Raw genomic sequence first — 12,545 nt, forward strand, 5'->3', positions numbered from 1 at the left:
TTCATCAGGAATGAGGAGAGGGTGCCAGGCAGGCTAAGCTGTGCAGAGGAGATGACCTGGGGATCTGTTTCTCAACCTTATTCTCCTGCCTTCTCTCTTTAACCTTTGATCCCCTTACTTATCAATAACTTGTCTATCTCTGTTTTAAAAGATACTCAATGACATTGCCACAGAAGGCTGTGTAGGACATGAGTTCCTCAAATTCACCACCCTCTGGCTGAATAAATTTATCCCCATCTCAATTCTAAAGGATTGCCTCTTCACTCTGAGGCTGTGTCCTCTGCTCTTAGTCTCTGCTACTAGTGGGAACATGTTCTCCATGTTCATTGTATTTAGGTCTTGCAGTATTTCATAAGTTTGAATGAGATTGGCTACTTGTCTTTCTAAACTCCATCGAGTGCAGACCGAGTTTTCCACTGTTCTTCATATGACAAGTCTTTCATTGCTGGTATCATTCTCCTGAATCTCTTTTGGACTGCCTCCAAGAACAGCACATCTTCCCTTCATTATTCAAAATGTGGTTTGATCAGAGGCTTATTACCTCAACAGTACATCCCTGCTCTTCCATGCTAGTCCTCTCAATGAATTCTAACATTGCATTTGCCTTCCTAAGGGCAGCACCATGGTTAGCACTGTTGCTTCACAGCAGCAGAGATCTGAGTTCAATTCCCACCTCAGGCATCTGTCTATGTGAAGTTTGCACATTCTCCCAGTGTCTGCGTGAGTTTCCTCCGGGTGTGCCCGTTTCCTCCCACAGTCCAAAAATGTGCAGGTTAGGTGAATTGGCCATGCTAAATTGTCCGTAGTATTAGGTGAAGAGGTAAATGTAGGGGAATGGGTCTGGGTGGGTTGCTCTTCGGAGGGTTAGTGTGGACTTGTTGGGCCGAAGGGCCTGTTTCCACACTAAGTAATCTAATCTAAAACAAAACTGCCAACTGAAATTGCACTTTACCCTTGAATCCTGAAGTAGGACTCCCTACTCCGTTCGCGCTTCAGATTGCCAAAGTCTTTCTAATTTAGAAAATATTCTATTCTTCCTACCAAAGTGCTTAATCTCTCAATTTGCCATATTGTATTCCATTTGCTGCCACTTTGTCCACTCTCCTCGCCTATCCAAGTCCTTCTGCAGTCTCCCTGCTTACTCTTCCTTCCACTTAACTTTTGTGTCATCTGCAGACTGAGCAACAATGCCCTTAGTTCCTTCATCCAAATCATTGACGTATAACATGAACGGTGGTGGTCCCAAAACTGACCTCTGTGGAACTCGACTAGTCACTGGCTGCCATCTGGGAATAAAAACCCTTTATACTCACTTTCTGTCTCTAGTCAGCTAATCTCTATCCGTATCAGTACCTTGCCCCGAACATTATAATCTCTTATTTAGCAGCTTCCTGTCTAAGATTACATTTTATTGATTTTTAAACAGATGCATTTGAATACTGTTTTAACATATAAAATGGTAATGCAAGTAATGCAATATATATAAACACTATATATTATAGTAAAAGTATATTATACTACTACAATACTTTATCGTATTGTTACACAATAGCTTTTAATAATTCCACAGATGCACTTATGGCCATCACCAGTTCTATGTGGAGAACAACACATCCATGTGCAAAATCACCTCGCAGCATTTCTGTGGCTGGCATTGTAGGTGGCTGTAGGCAAGGAACATAGAAAAGATATGGACAGATTCAATGAGTGGTAATGATTTGGTAAATGGGGAATAATGTGGGAAATGTGAAAACTAGGGGAAAATAAAAAGCATGTTGCAGGTCTTGGCACGGGGATCTGGATGCCTGAGTATGAGAGTGCTAAAAGCTAATATGCTGTTAGAGCACACAATTTGGAAAGCTAATGAAAAGATATTATTATTGAGAGGAATTGAATGTACAAGTAGAGGAATATATCCTCATATGGGACATTGAGACCACTTAGAGACATACAGTATGGAAACGGACCTTTTTGTCCAACCTGTCCATGCCAACCATGTTATCAAACTAAATTAGTCCTACCTGCCTGCGCTGGGCCCATATCCCTTCAAGCTTTCCTTGTTCATTTAACTTGTCCAAATGCCTTTTAAACATCGTAACTGTACTGGTACCTGTATCCACCACATTCTCTGGTAGTTCAATCCGCACTTATTACGTAAAAAGGTTGTCCCTCATATTTTTTTTAAATGTTTTTCCTCTCTCCTTTAAAAATAGGCCCCCTAGTTTTGAACTACTGCCCTATTCAGGTTACAATGCCAAGTATTAGTCACCTTATTTAAGGAAGGATGCAAATATGTTGGAAATAGATCAGAAAATGTTTACCTGACTAATATCTGAAATGAATGGGTTTCCTTGCGAGAAAAGCTGGTTCAGCAAGGTTTGTATCCACTAAGTGAAGAATAAGAATTGACTTAGTTGAAACACACAAGGTCCAAAGAGGTGTTGACATGGTATATGTGGAAAGAATGTCTCCTGTTGTGGGATAATGTGGAACTAGGGGTCACTCTTTAAAATTATGGGTTGCCCATTCACAAAGATGAGGCAGAATTTTTTTTCTCTGAAGATTGAGTGTCTTTGGAACTCTGCTTCCACCACCCTTTCAGAAAGATTATTTGAATATTTTTAAGACAACAGTAGATAAAGTCATGTTAGGCAAGGGGGTGAGACATCATCAGGAGTAAGCAGCCATGAACACTCAGTATGATGGAACAGACTTGAGGGTTTCGTGGCCTATTCCTGATCCATATTTATATGTAACACATCAACTATGTCAATACATGTCTGTTTATACTCTTGAAAACCAATTAATTTAATGAGCTAGTAATCACACTATCAACTCCAGAAAGGGGACCTGGAACAAAAACTAAATCAACCAAAGAACATATCAAGTTTAAAAATTAAGACATTGTAACTGATAGTTCACTGCAGCACTGTGGCACCCACAAGTCGTGAAAGGTCTCTAATGTACAGGGCGGACATAGCAAGCTCCCTTTCCAAGGGCACCTGACACGACGTAACTGGAAAAATGCAGATAGTCAAGATGAACAATCCCTTCAGTGGTCCACCACCTAGACATCTTAGCAGTCACGTTGGCCAGGTTCAAACAGAGTTGGAGATAGTCCGCTGCGCTGCCTATTCACCTACACACTGGGTTGCAAAAGTATTGCTACATTCTTTTTGATTATCCAATAAACTAATTGCCCTTATGAGCCATCCTTTAAAGCGACAATGTAACAAATGTGTCTAGCCAGCCAACTGCACTGCCAAGATGTCAGAGTTGCTGTGATGACATATGCATTTTCATGCATGTTTTAGTCTCTTTGTAATGGGCCGTAACTTCCACTTTCTATCCCTGACATATTAAACCAGGAATTTCTCAAGCTATTGATGCCGACCATTACTGTGTTGATGCTCAGTCCTTAAATTTATGAAGTTAACCCTTCCAGGACACCTTACATCTTTATATTATTTTTCTATCTTCATTCTTCCTCTCTCAAGCCGTTGCTCTTTCTTTCCTTTTTTTGCCTCTGTATCTGATTTGACTTTTAGTTCATCCACTTCAGTTTGCCCCTTTTAGTTGTTCCTGTATTCTTGATTATTTAATGGTGAAGTAAGTAAAGTATTGACTCATCGTTCATGGAGGTTTTGCCCATGGTGCATCCATTCTCGCTGAACCAAGCTATGCCATAGAGAAATTTTGAGCTGAAGAATACATGATTACCTCTAAATAACAGCGTATTCTGCAAAATACACAGCTCAGCAAGATTTAGGCCTGGGGTTTGGACAGTGTTTGGTAATGAAGGGAGTTGTGGTGAAAATTTCATTACATTGCATTACATTACATAGAAAAATAGAACATAGAAAAATATAGCGCAGTACAGGCCCTTCGGCCCTCGATGTTGCGCCGACCAAATCCTACCTAACCTACACTAGCCCAATAACTTCCATATGCCTATCCAATGCCTGCTTAAATGACCATAAAGAGGGAGAGTTCACCACTGCTACTGGCAGGGCATTCCATGAACTCACAACCCGCTGCGTAAAGAATCTACCCCTAACATCTGTCCTATACCTACCACCCCTTAATTTAAAGCTGTGTCCCCTAGTAACAGCTGACTCCATTAGCGGTAAAAGGTTCTCAGTGTCTACCCTATCTAAACCCCTAATCATCTTATACACCTCTATCAAATCTCCCCTGAACCTTCTTTTCTCCAATGAGAACAGGCCCAAGTGCCTCAGCCTTTCCTCATACGATCTTCCTACCATGCCAGGCAACATCCTGGTAAACCTCCTCTGCACTCGTTCCAATGCCTCCACATCCTTCCTATAGTATGGCGACCAAAACTGCACACAATACTCCAGATGAGGCCGCACCAGAGTCTTATACAGTTGCAACATGACCTCAGGACTCCGGAACTCAATTCCTCTACCAATAAAGCCCAGTACACCATATGCCTTCCTCACAGCACTATTTACCTGGGTGGCAACTTTCAGAGATCTGTGTACATGGACACCAAGATCCCTCTGCTCATCCACACTACCAAGTAGCCTACCATTAGCCCAGTAATCCATCTTCTTGTTACTCCTACCAAAGTGAATGACTTCACACTTAGCTACATTGAATTCCATCTGCCACCTTTCTGCCCAGCTCTGCAGCTTATATATATCCCGCTGTAACCTGCCACATCCTTCTTCACTGAACACAACTCCACCAACCTTTGTGTCATCCGCAAACTTGCTCACCCAGCTTTCAAGCCCCTCCTTTAGATCATTTATAAAGATGACAAACAGCAACGGTCCCAAAACAGATCCCTGTGGTACACCGCTAGTAACTGCACTCCAAGATGAACCTAGTCCATCAACTACTACCCTCTGTCTCCTTCCAGCCAGCCAATTCCTAATCCAAACCTCTAATGCACCCTCAATGCCATACCTCCGTAGTTTTTGCATTAGCCTACCATGGGGTACCTTATCGAACGCCTTGCTAAAATCCATATACACCACATCTACTGCTTTACCCTCATCCACCTCCTTAGTCACCTTCTCAAAGAACTCAATAAGGTTTGTGAGGCACGACCTGCCCTTCACAAAACCATGCTGACTATCCTTGATCACATTATTCCTATCCAGATGTTCATAAATCTTATCCCTTACAATTCTCTCTAAGACTTTGCCCACCACTGAAGTGAGACTCACTGGCCTATAGTTACTCGGGCTGTCCCTACTCCCCTTCTTGAACAAGGGGACCACATTCGCTATCCTCCAGTCTTCTGGTACTATTCCCGTTGACAATGACGACATAAAAATCAAGGCCAATGGCTCTGCTATCTCCTCCCTAGCTTCCCAGAGGATCCTAGGGTAAATGCCATCAGGCCCAGGAGACTTATCTATTTTCATCCTTTCCAGTATTCCCAAAACCACCTCCCTACATACTTCAAGGCCATCCATTCTAATCACTTGTGACTCAATATTCACACCAGCAACAGAGTCCCGTTCCTGAGTGAATACTGACGAAAAGTATTGATTTAGTGTCTCACCAATCTCCTCCGCCTCCACGCACAACTTCCCACTACTATCCTTGACTGGACCGATACCTACCCTAGTCATCCTTTTATTCCTGGCATACCTATAGAAAGCCTTAGGGTTTTCCCTAATCCTACCAACTAAGGACTTTTCATGTCCCCTTCTCGCTGCTCTTAGCTCTCTCTTCAGATCCTTCCTGGCTACCTTATAACTCTCAATCGCCCCAACTGAACCTTCACGCCTCATCCTTACATAGGCCACCCTCTTCCCTTTCACAAGGGATTCCAATTCCCTATTAAACCACGGCTCCCTCACAAGACCCTTTACTCCCTGCCTGACTGGTACATACTTATCAAGGACACTCAATAGGTGTTCCTTGAACAATCTCCACATATCATTAGTGTTCTTCTCCTGAAGCCTGTTTTTCCAATCCACGCATCCTAAGTCATGCCTCACTGCATCATAATTTCCCTGTCCCCAGCTATAGCTCTTGCCCTGCAGTGCACACTTATCCCTCTCCATCACTAAAGTAAAAGTCACCGAGTTGTGGTCACTGTCCCCGAAGTGCTCACCTACCTCCAAGTCTAACACCTGGCCTGGTTCATTACCTAGAACCAAATCCAGTATAGCCTCACCTCTTGTTGGCCTGTCTACATATTGTGTCAGGAAACCCTCCTGCACACATTGGACAAACACCAACCCATCTAACGAACTCGAGCTATAGATTTCCCAGTCAATTTACAAATTACAAATCAATTTACATAGATTTACAAATTACATTGCTGTACAAATCAAGGTAGGAGTTCTATGGTGAATGGTATGGCCTTAAGGAGTGTAGTGGAACCAAGAGATCTTGGAGTTCAGGTTCACTGTTCTCTGAAAGTGGAGTCTCAGGTAGAAAGGGCAGTGAAGAAGGCTTTTGGCACACTTGCCATATCTGTCAGGGCACTGAACATAAAAGTTGGGAAGTTATGTTGCGGTTATACAGGATGTAGGCCAGGCTGCACTTGGAGTATTGTGTTTAGTTTTGGTCACCTCGTTAGAGGAAGGATGTTATTAAACTGGAAAGAGCGCAGAAGAAATTTGCAAGACCATGGACTCCATGGTCTGAGTTACAGGGAGAGGTTGAACAAGCTAGGACCGTTTTCCTTAAAGTGTAGGAGACTGAGGGAGGACCTTTTGAGGTGTAAAATATTACAAGGAGTGGATAGGCTGAATTTCCTCAGTCTTTCTTCCAGGTTGGGGAATCGTGGACTTGAGGGTATCAGTTTAAGGTTAGAGGGGAAAGAAGAAAAGGGAACCTGAGGGATAACCTTTTTAAATAGAGGATGGTACGCATATGGAATGAGCTGCCAGCGGAAGTGGTTGAGTTAGGTACATTAACGATATTTAAAATATTAGACAAAAAGAGGACACTTGATCATCTCAACAACACGGGCGGCAGTATTTAGTTCCAATAATTGAATGTTCATATATTCGAATGCTGGATAACAGTTTAGCCAAGGATCAGGACCTTTTGATATTGTCCAGATAATCCGAAATTCGGATAATCGAATGCCGGATCATTGAGGTTCCTCTCTACGTTGGATAGAAAAGAATTAGATAGATATGGGCCAAGTGCAGGGAAATAGGGTTAGCATGGGTGGACATCTTGGCTGGCACGGACCAGTTTTCGTCAAAGGGCCTATCTCTGTGCTGTTGCACACTGACTCTATTGGTTCCTATAAAAGTCATACTTCATTTCAAAGTTGACTATCTATACACATGTTCAGGTTTCAACTTTAAGCAGTTACTCCTGGATCAAACTCTTCCAAAACTATAGCTTTCAGTATTCATTGTTAAAATGTACAACAAAAAATTATCTTTTTCCTGTCAAGCATCTTTAAGATATTTTTCTACACTAAGAGTTATATAAAAAAATTAAAATATGCTGCTTATTTATAAAATTATCTTGCTATATGCAACTATGTTGCTCAGGGCACAAAACCGAAGTAATTATATAAACTGTGATTTGAAGTACCTGATGTTTGAACCTTCAGATAAAATGGAAAATAGCTACAGGGACTGCAATAGCCCAGGAATCAGAATGCGCCCAGAACTGTGACACCTATAACAACACCAACTGTACCTTTATGACCATGTTGCTTTGTCCACAGTAGATTACGAGTGTCTGTCCCACGTAGCCATGGTTTCACCCGAGCTACGTGCTCCTCCAAATTATACTCCTTCCCAACTATGTCCGATAATCTGACTTGATGGAAGACACAAATGGATAACCAGTTTTATTCGCCAAAGCAACATAGCCTGTTTTTGCCATGATTTGATTCAAACTAGCCACCGATGTTATTGGTCTGCACACTGACCACAGATTCAAGCTGAAGTCTGTGACATTGCTCTAGTACAGGGAGTTTTAGCTGGAATGTCTTAAATGCCTGAGATTGTCACTTGACCAATGCATGCATTCTTCCTGATAGACTGGAACATTCAAATTCCTCAGTGACAACTGAAAAATTGAAGATCAAGCAATTATGTATAAACTGGAATAAAAACTAGAATCAGTAATGATTGACATGAAACCAAATTGTCATAAAGTTTTAAGTGGTTCTCTATTCTCCTTGATGGATATCATATTTCCTTTTAAACACTTGTACTGCAGATTTGACTGACTTAAATGACTAAAGCCTTAAAACTATAACTGTGATTGACTTACAATTGCTGCATTTAGTAACTATAAAAAATAAAGACTGCACATTATTCTCATCAGCAGTTTAGCAGAGTTTCCTGGCCTGATAATCTACTGATTATCAAGCAAAAAAATTCCCACTTGGTTGCCCATGTTTTGAAGGCTTTCATAAATTACTTTATTGATGTTCTTTCTTTTTTGTCTAGAGAAGCATTGCAGTTGTACTTGATCAGCAGCAATTTCCTCTTCTTAAATAAATTGAATTAAAGAAAATCATTGCTTTTAATTATAATAAAAGCCCTTACAATTTAGATTGTTTTGACATTTTTCAGTGAAAAGAATCAGGCAGGATTTATTAAGACAAGCAGCTATTTAAGCAGACTTGGGGGGGAAAATAAAGTTGACTGGATGGAGATGGATATGTTTATTTAACTGGTAGTGGAAGTTGGAGCTCCTTGTTGATTGAGGTGCAAAAGAGAAGGCTGCGAATTAATTAGAGTAAAATGATTTTTTTTTGCTTGGCAGATTTAAAGGACCTCTATTACATTGTACCTAATACCGTGGTATTTTTCTGAGGTTAGTCAGTGTTATTAAAGAATTGCACTGGGAAGAATGTTACTTAAAAATGAAAGCAAGCTTGTTTGGACATAATCCTTTTGAAAATTACTGTCATTAAGTACAAATTTGACAGTTTTTACTGATTTCCTGTATCAATGAATTACATTTTTAATTCAAAAAGCTATAATTTGATGGGGTAATTCCAGAGGAGTTACTTTATAAATAATAGCTTCTATCAAAAGTCATTTGTCAAATTGGTGAACAGTTCTTCGGTACAAGTGTTTTTTGGAATTAATGACCGAAACTCTAGATTTCTCTGGGGTGATCTGTTCAAAGACTTCAAGATATTAACAGGAAAAGTCAGGATAGATAAAGATTACATACTAGAAATTCTAGAACAGTGGACATAGTCTGCAACTCGGGGACAGTCTGCTTAGGAAAGATGTTAAGAAGCACTTCTACACACAAAGTGGGAGATGTTTGGAACTCTTCCATAAACGGCAGTGGATTCTGGATCTGTCATTAATTTTAAATCTGAGCTAGAAACGTTTTTGTTAAGGAAAGCTATTAAGGGATATAGGTTAAAGCAGGTTAATTACCAAATCAACCATGATCTCCTTTAACGGTGAAACCGGCTTGAGGGGTTGAATGGCCTTTTCCTGTTCCTACATTCCTATGCAACCCTACATTCCTATGTAACAGACCAAGGACAGAGGTCAGTGTGGGAACAATGAGAATTAAAAGAACAAATAGCAAAAAACTCGTGGTCATGCTTAGAGTTGCCAACTCTCGAGGCTTGTCCTGTAGCCTCCGTGAATTGAAGGTTAATCTCCAAGATGTTGGTAGTGGGGAAAAAAGGTTTTGGAATAGCTGTGTACCTTACTCATGGATTTGGAATGATGTTGTTTTCTTATTATGAAATATATTGAAGATGGGCTGTAAAAGTTATTTTTGGTGAATTAATAATAGTCATATGAATTAGGAGCAAAAGTAGATCATTTGGCCCTTCAAGCTTGTTCCACCATTTAATAAGTTCATGACTGATCCATCTGTATTTCAGGTTTCACATTCTCATTTTCTTCCAAAAACCTTTTGATTCTCCTGCTGAACAAAATTTTTGCGAACTGTCTTTAGCATATTCGATTATCATATTTCCTCCATATTCTGAGGTGAGAGTTGCACAATCCTCTGAAAGAAAAAAAATTCTCCTCATCATTGGTCTGAAAAAGCAACCCCTAATTTGAAAACACTGCTTCCAAATTCTGGTCTGGCTGACGAGGTAACATCCTTTCCTCTCATTTTTTAATTAAAGCTACTCCTTACTCTACTAATTGGCAGCACAGTGGCTCAGTAGTTAGCACTACTGCCTCACAGCACTAGGTTTGATTCCCGCCTGTGTGGAGTTTGCACATTCTCCCGGTGTCTGCATGGGTTTCTTCCGGGTGCTCTGGTTTCCTCCCACAATCTAAAGATGTGCAGGTCTGGTGAATTGGCCATGCTAAATGCACCAGTGTTAGGTGCATTATTCAGAGATAAATATAGGGTAAGGAAATGGGTTGGGTGGGTTTCTCTTCAGAGGGGTAGTGTGGACTTGTCGGGCCGAAGGGCCTGTTTCCACACTGTAAAGAATCTAATGTAATCTACTAAACTCCAGTGAAAATAATCCCGTTATGTTGAAAATATATACTTTCAAGGCAACCGTGAAATCCAGATATCAGTGTAGTAAGCCTACTGTGAATAAATTTTCCAACACATTTGTATGCTTCGTTAAATTAGGAAAGACAAATAGGAGGCTAGAAGAATACAGCAAGTCTGGCAGGATCAGCAGGTGGAAAAGTCAATGGTTAGGGTTTAACTCTTCTTCCTAATTCTTCCGAATTCCTTTAATTAGGAGACCAAAACTGCACACAGTATTCGAGATGTGATCTCACTAATGCTGTGTATAACTGAAGCATAGCATCCTTTTTATATTCAATTCCTTTTCATCATACAGGATAGCATATAGCAGCCTGCTTGACTACATGCTATACATCACAGAATCAACACAGAAGCCATTTAGCCCATTGTGCCTGCTCCAGCTCTTCGAATTGTTGACAATAGGTAATGTACTGCCATCTTCACATATTCTTACAAATTACATTTATCCACATAGTTGTCCAGTGTCCTTCTGAATGCCTTAATTGAGCTTGACTCCACATGTTTAGGATTACAGTGGTGCTGGAAAAGCACAGCAGTTCAGGCAGCATTCGAGGAGCAGGAAAATCGACGTTTCGGGCAAAAGCCCCCTATTCCTGATGAAGGGCTTTTGCCCAAAACGTCGATTTTCCTGCTCCTCGGATACTGCCTGAACTACTGTGCTTTTCCAGCACCACTCTAATCTAGAATCTGGTTTCCAGCATCTGCAGTCCTTGTTTTTTACCTAGTTTTTTTCCACCACATTTTCAGGCAATGCATTCTGTACCCTGACAATTTACATTTTTCTTGCATCACCGTTGCTCCTGCATCCTCTTGTTCCTTTTCATAAGAGGAGAACAGTTTACGCCTTTCTATCCAGCCCACTCATTATTTTGAAAATCTCTATCAGATCTTATCTTAGCCATTTTCTCTGAGTAGAACATTCCCAACCTCTTCAGTCTATCCTCTACTGGAATTCCTCATGCTTCAAAGCATTCTTGTCAATTGCTCCTGTAATCCCTCCAATGCATTCACATACTTCTTATAATTGGGCATTCAGAGCTATACATAATATCCCTCCAGCTGAGGCTGAAGTGTCTGAGACAAATTTAACATCACCACCTTGTTCTTTTATTTCATGCCCCTGTTAATAAAGTCAAGTATACTGTATGCTTTATTTACTGCTCTCTCTACCTACCACTCTTATTGATCTATGCCCATTCACATCCAGATCCCTGTGTTCCTGCATCCCATTTAGCATTGTACCCACAATTTTATATTCACTTTCAGTGTTCCTCCTGCCAAAGTGTGTATCTCATACTTCTCTTCATTAAACATCATATGCAACCTCTCCACATGCTGCATGAACTTCACAATATCCACCCTGTCCTCATAATTTAGATTAGATTAGACTTAGTGTGGAAACAGGCCCTTCGGCCCAACAAGTCCACACCGACCCGCCGAAGCGAAACCCACCCATACCCCTACATTTACCCCTCACCTAACACTACGGGCAATTTAGCATGGCCAATTCACCTGACCCGCACATCTTTGGACTGTGGGAGGAAACCGGAGCACCCGGAGGAAACCCACGCAGACACGGGGAGAACGTGCAAACTCCACACAGTCGCCTGAGTCGGGAATTGAACCCGGGTCTCAGGCGCTGTGAGGCAGCAGTGCTAACCACTGTGCCACCGTGCCGTACAGTACTTCCAAATTCTGTGTCATCCGCAATTGTGTATGTTTCACATTTCCACCAAGCATAGTATTTTGCTTTGTGCAAGAGTCTGTACTGTTAAATGAATGGGGAAAAATTGCTTTTCACTCTTGGAAAAGGAGCAAAGTTCATAAGAAATAGGAGCAGAATTAGGCCATCTGGCCCATACAGTCTGCTCCACCATTCGATCATGGCTGATATACTCCTCACCCCCGTTTTCCTACCTTCTCCCTATAACATTTCAGCCCATTACCAATGTCTAATTCCTTAAAGTTATTCACTTCCTAGTATCCACCACACTTTGGGGTGGCAAATTCTACAGATTCACAAATCCCTTTGGAAGATGTAGTTTGTCCTCAACTCTGTTCTAAATTTGCTACCCCTTATCATA

The 12,545-nt window shown here is 41.1% G+C and overlaps 1 protein-coding gene across 2 annotated transcripts in view; it reads left to right on the forward strand.

The window, feature by feature from the left end:
* The window catches only part of dcaf13 (ddb1 and cul4 associated factor 13), an 83,982-nt gene that overhangs the window by 55,949 nt on the left and 15,488 nt on the right, over positions 1 to 12,545 (forward strand). Inside the window, exon 10 of one of the 2 annotated variants that reach the window (XM_060823346.1) lies at positions 10,757 to 10,840. The exons of the other annotated variant lie outside the window; for it this stretch is intronic. Coding sequence (XP_060679329.1) covers positions 10,757 to 10,768 — 12 coding nt within the window. The 3' untranslated portion in view covers positions 10,769 to 10,840. Of the gene's footprint in view, positions 1 to 10,756; positions 10,841 to 12,545 lie in introns of those variants that run through there. 2 annotated transcript variants of the gene reach the window in all.

Source organism: Hemiscyllium ocellatum, chromosome 4 (assembly GCF_020745735.1).
Source record: "Hemiscyllium ocellatum isolate sHemOce1 chromosome 4, sHemOce1.pat.X.cur, whole genome shotgun sequence".
Classification (NCBI taxonomy): domain Eukaryota; kingdom Metazoa; phylum Chordata; class Chondrichthyes; order Orectolobiformes; family Hemiscylliidae; genus Hemiscyllium; species Hemiscyllium ocellatum.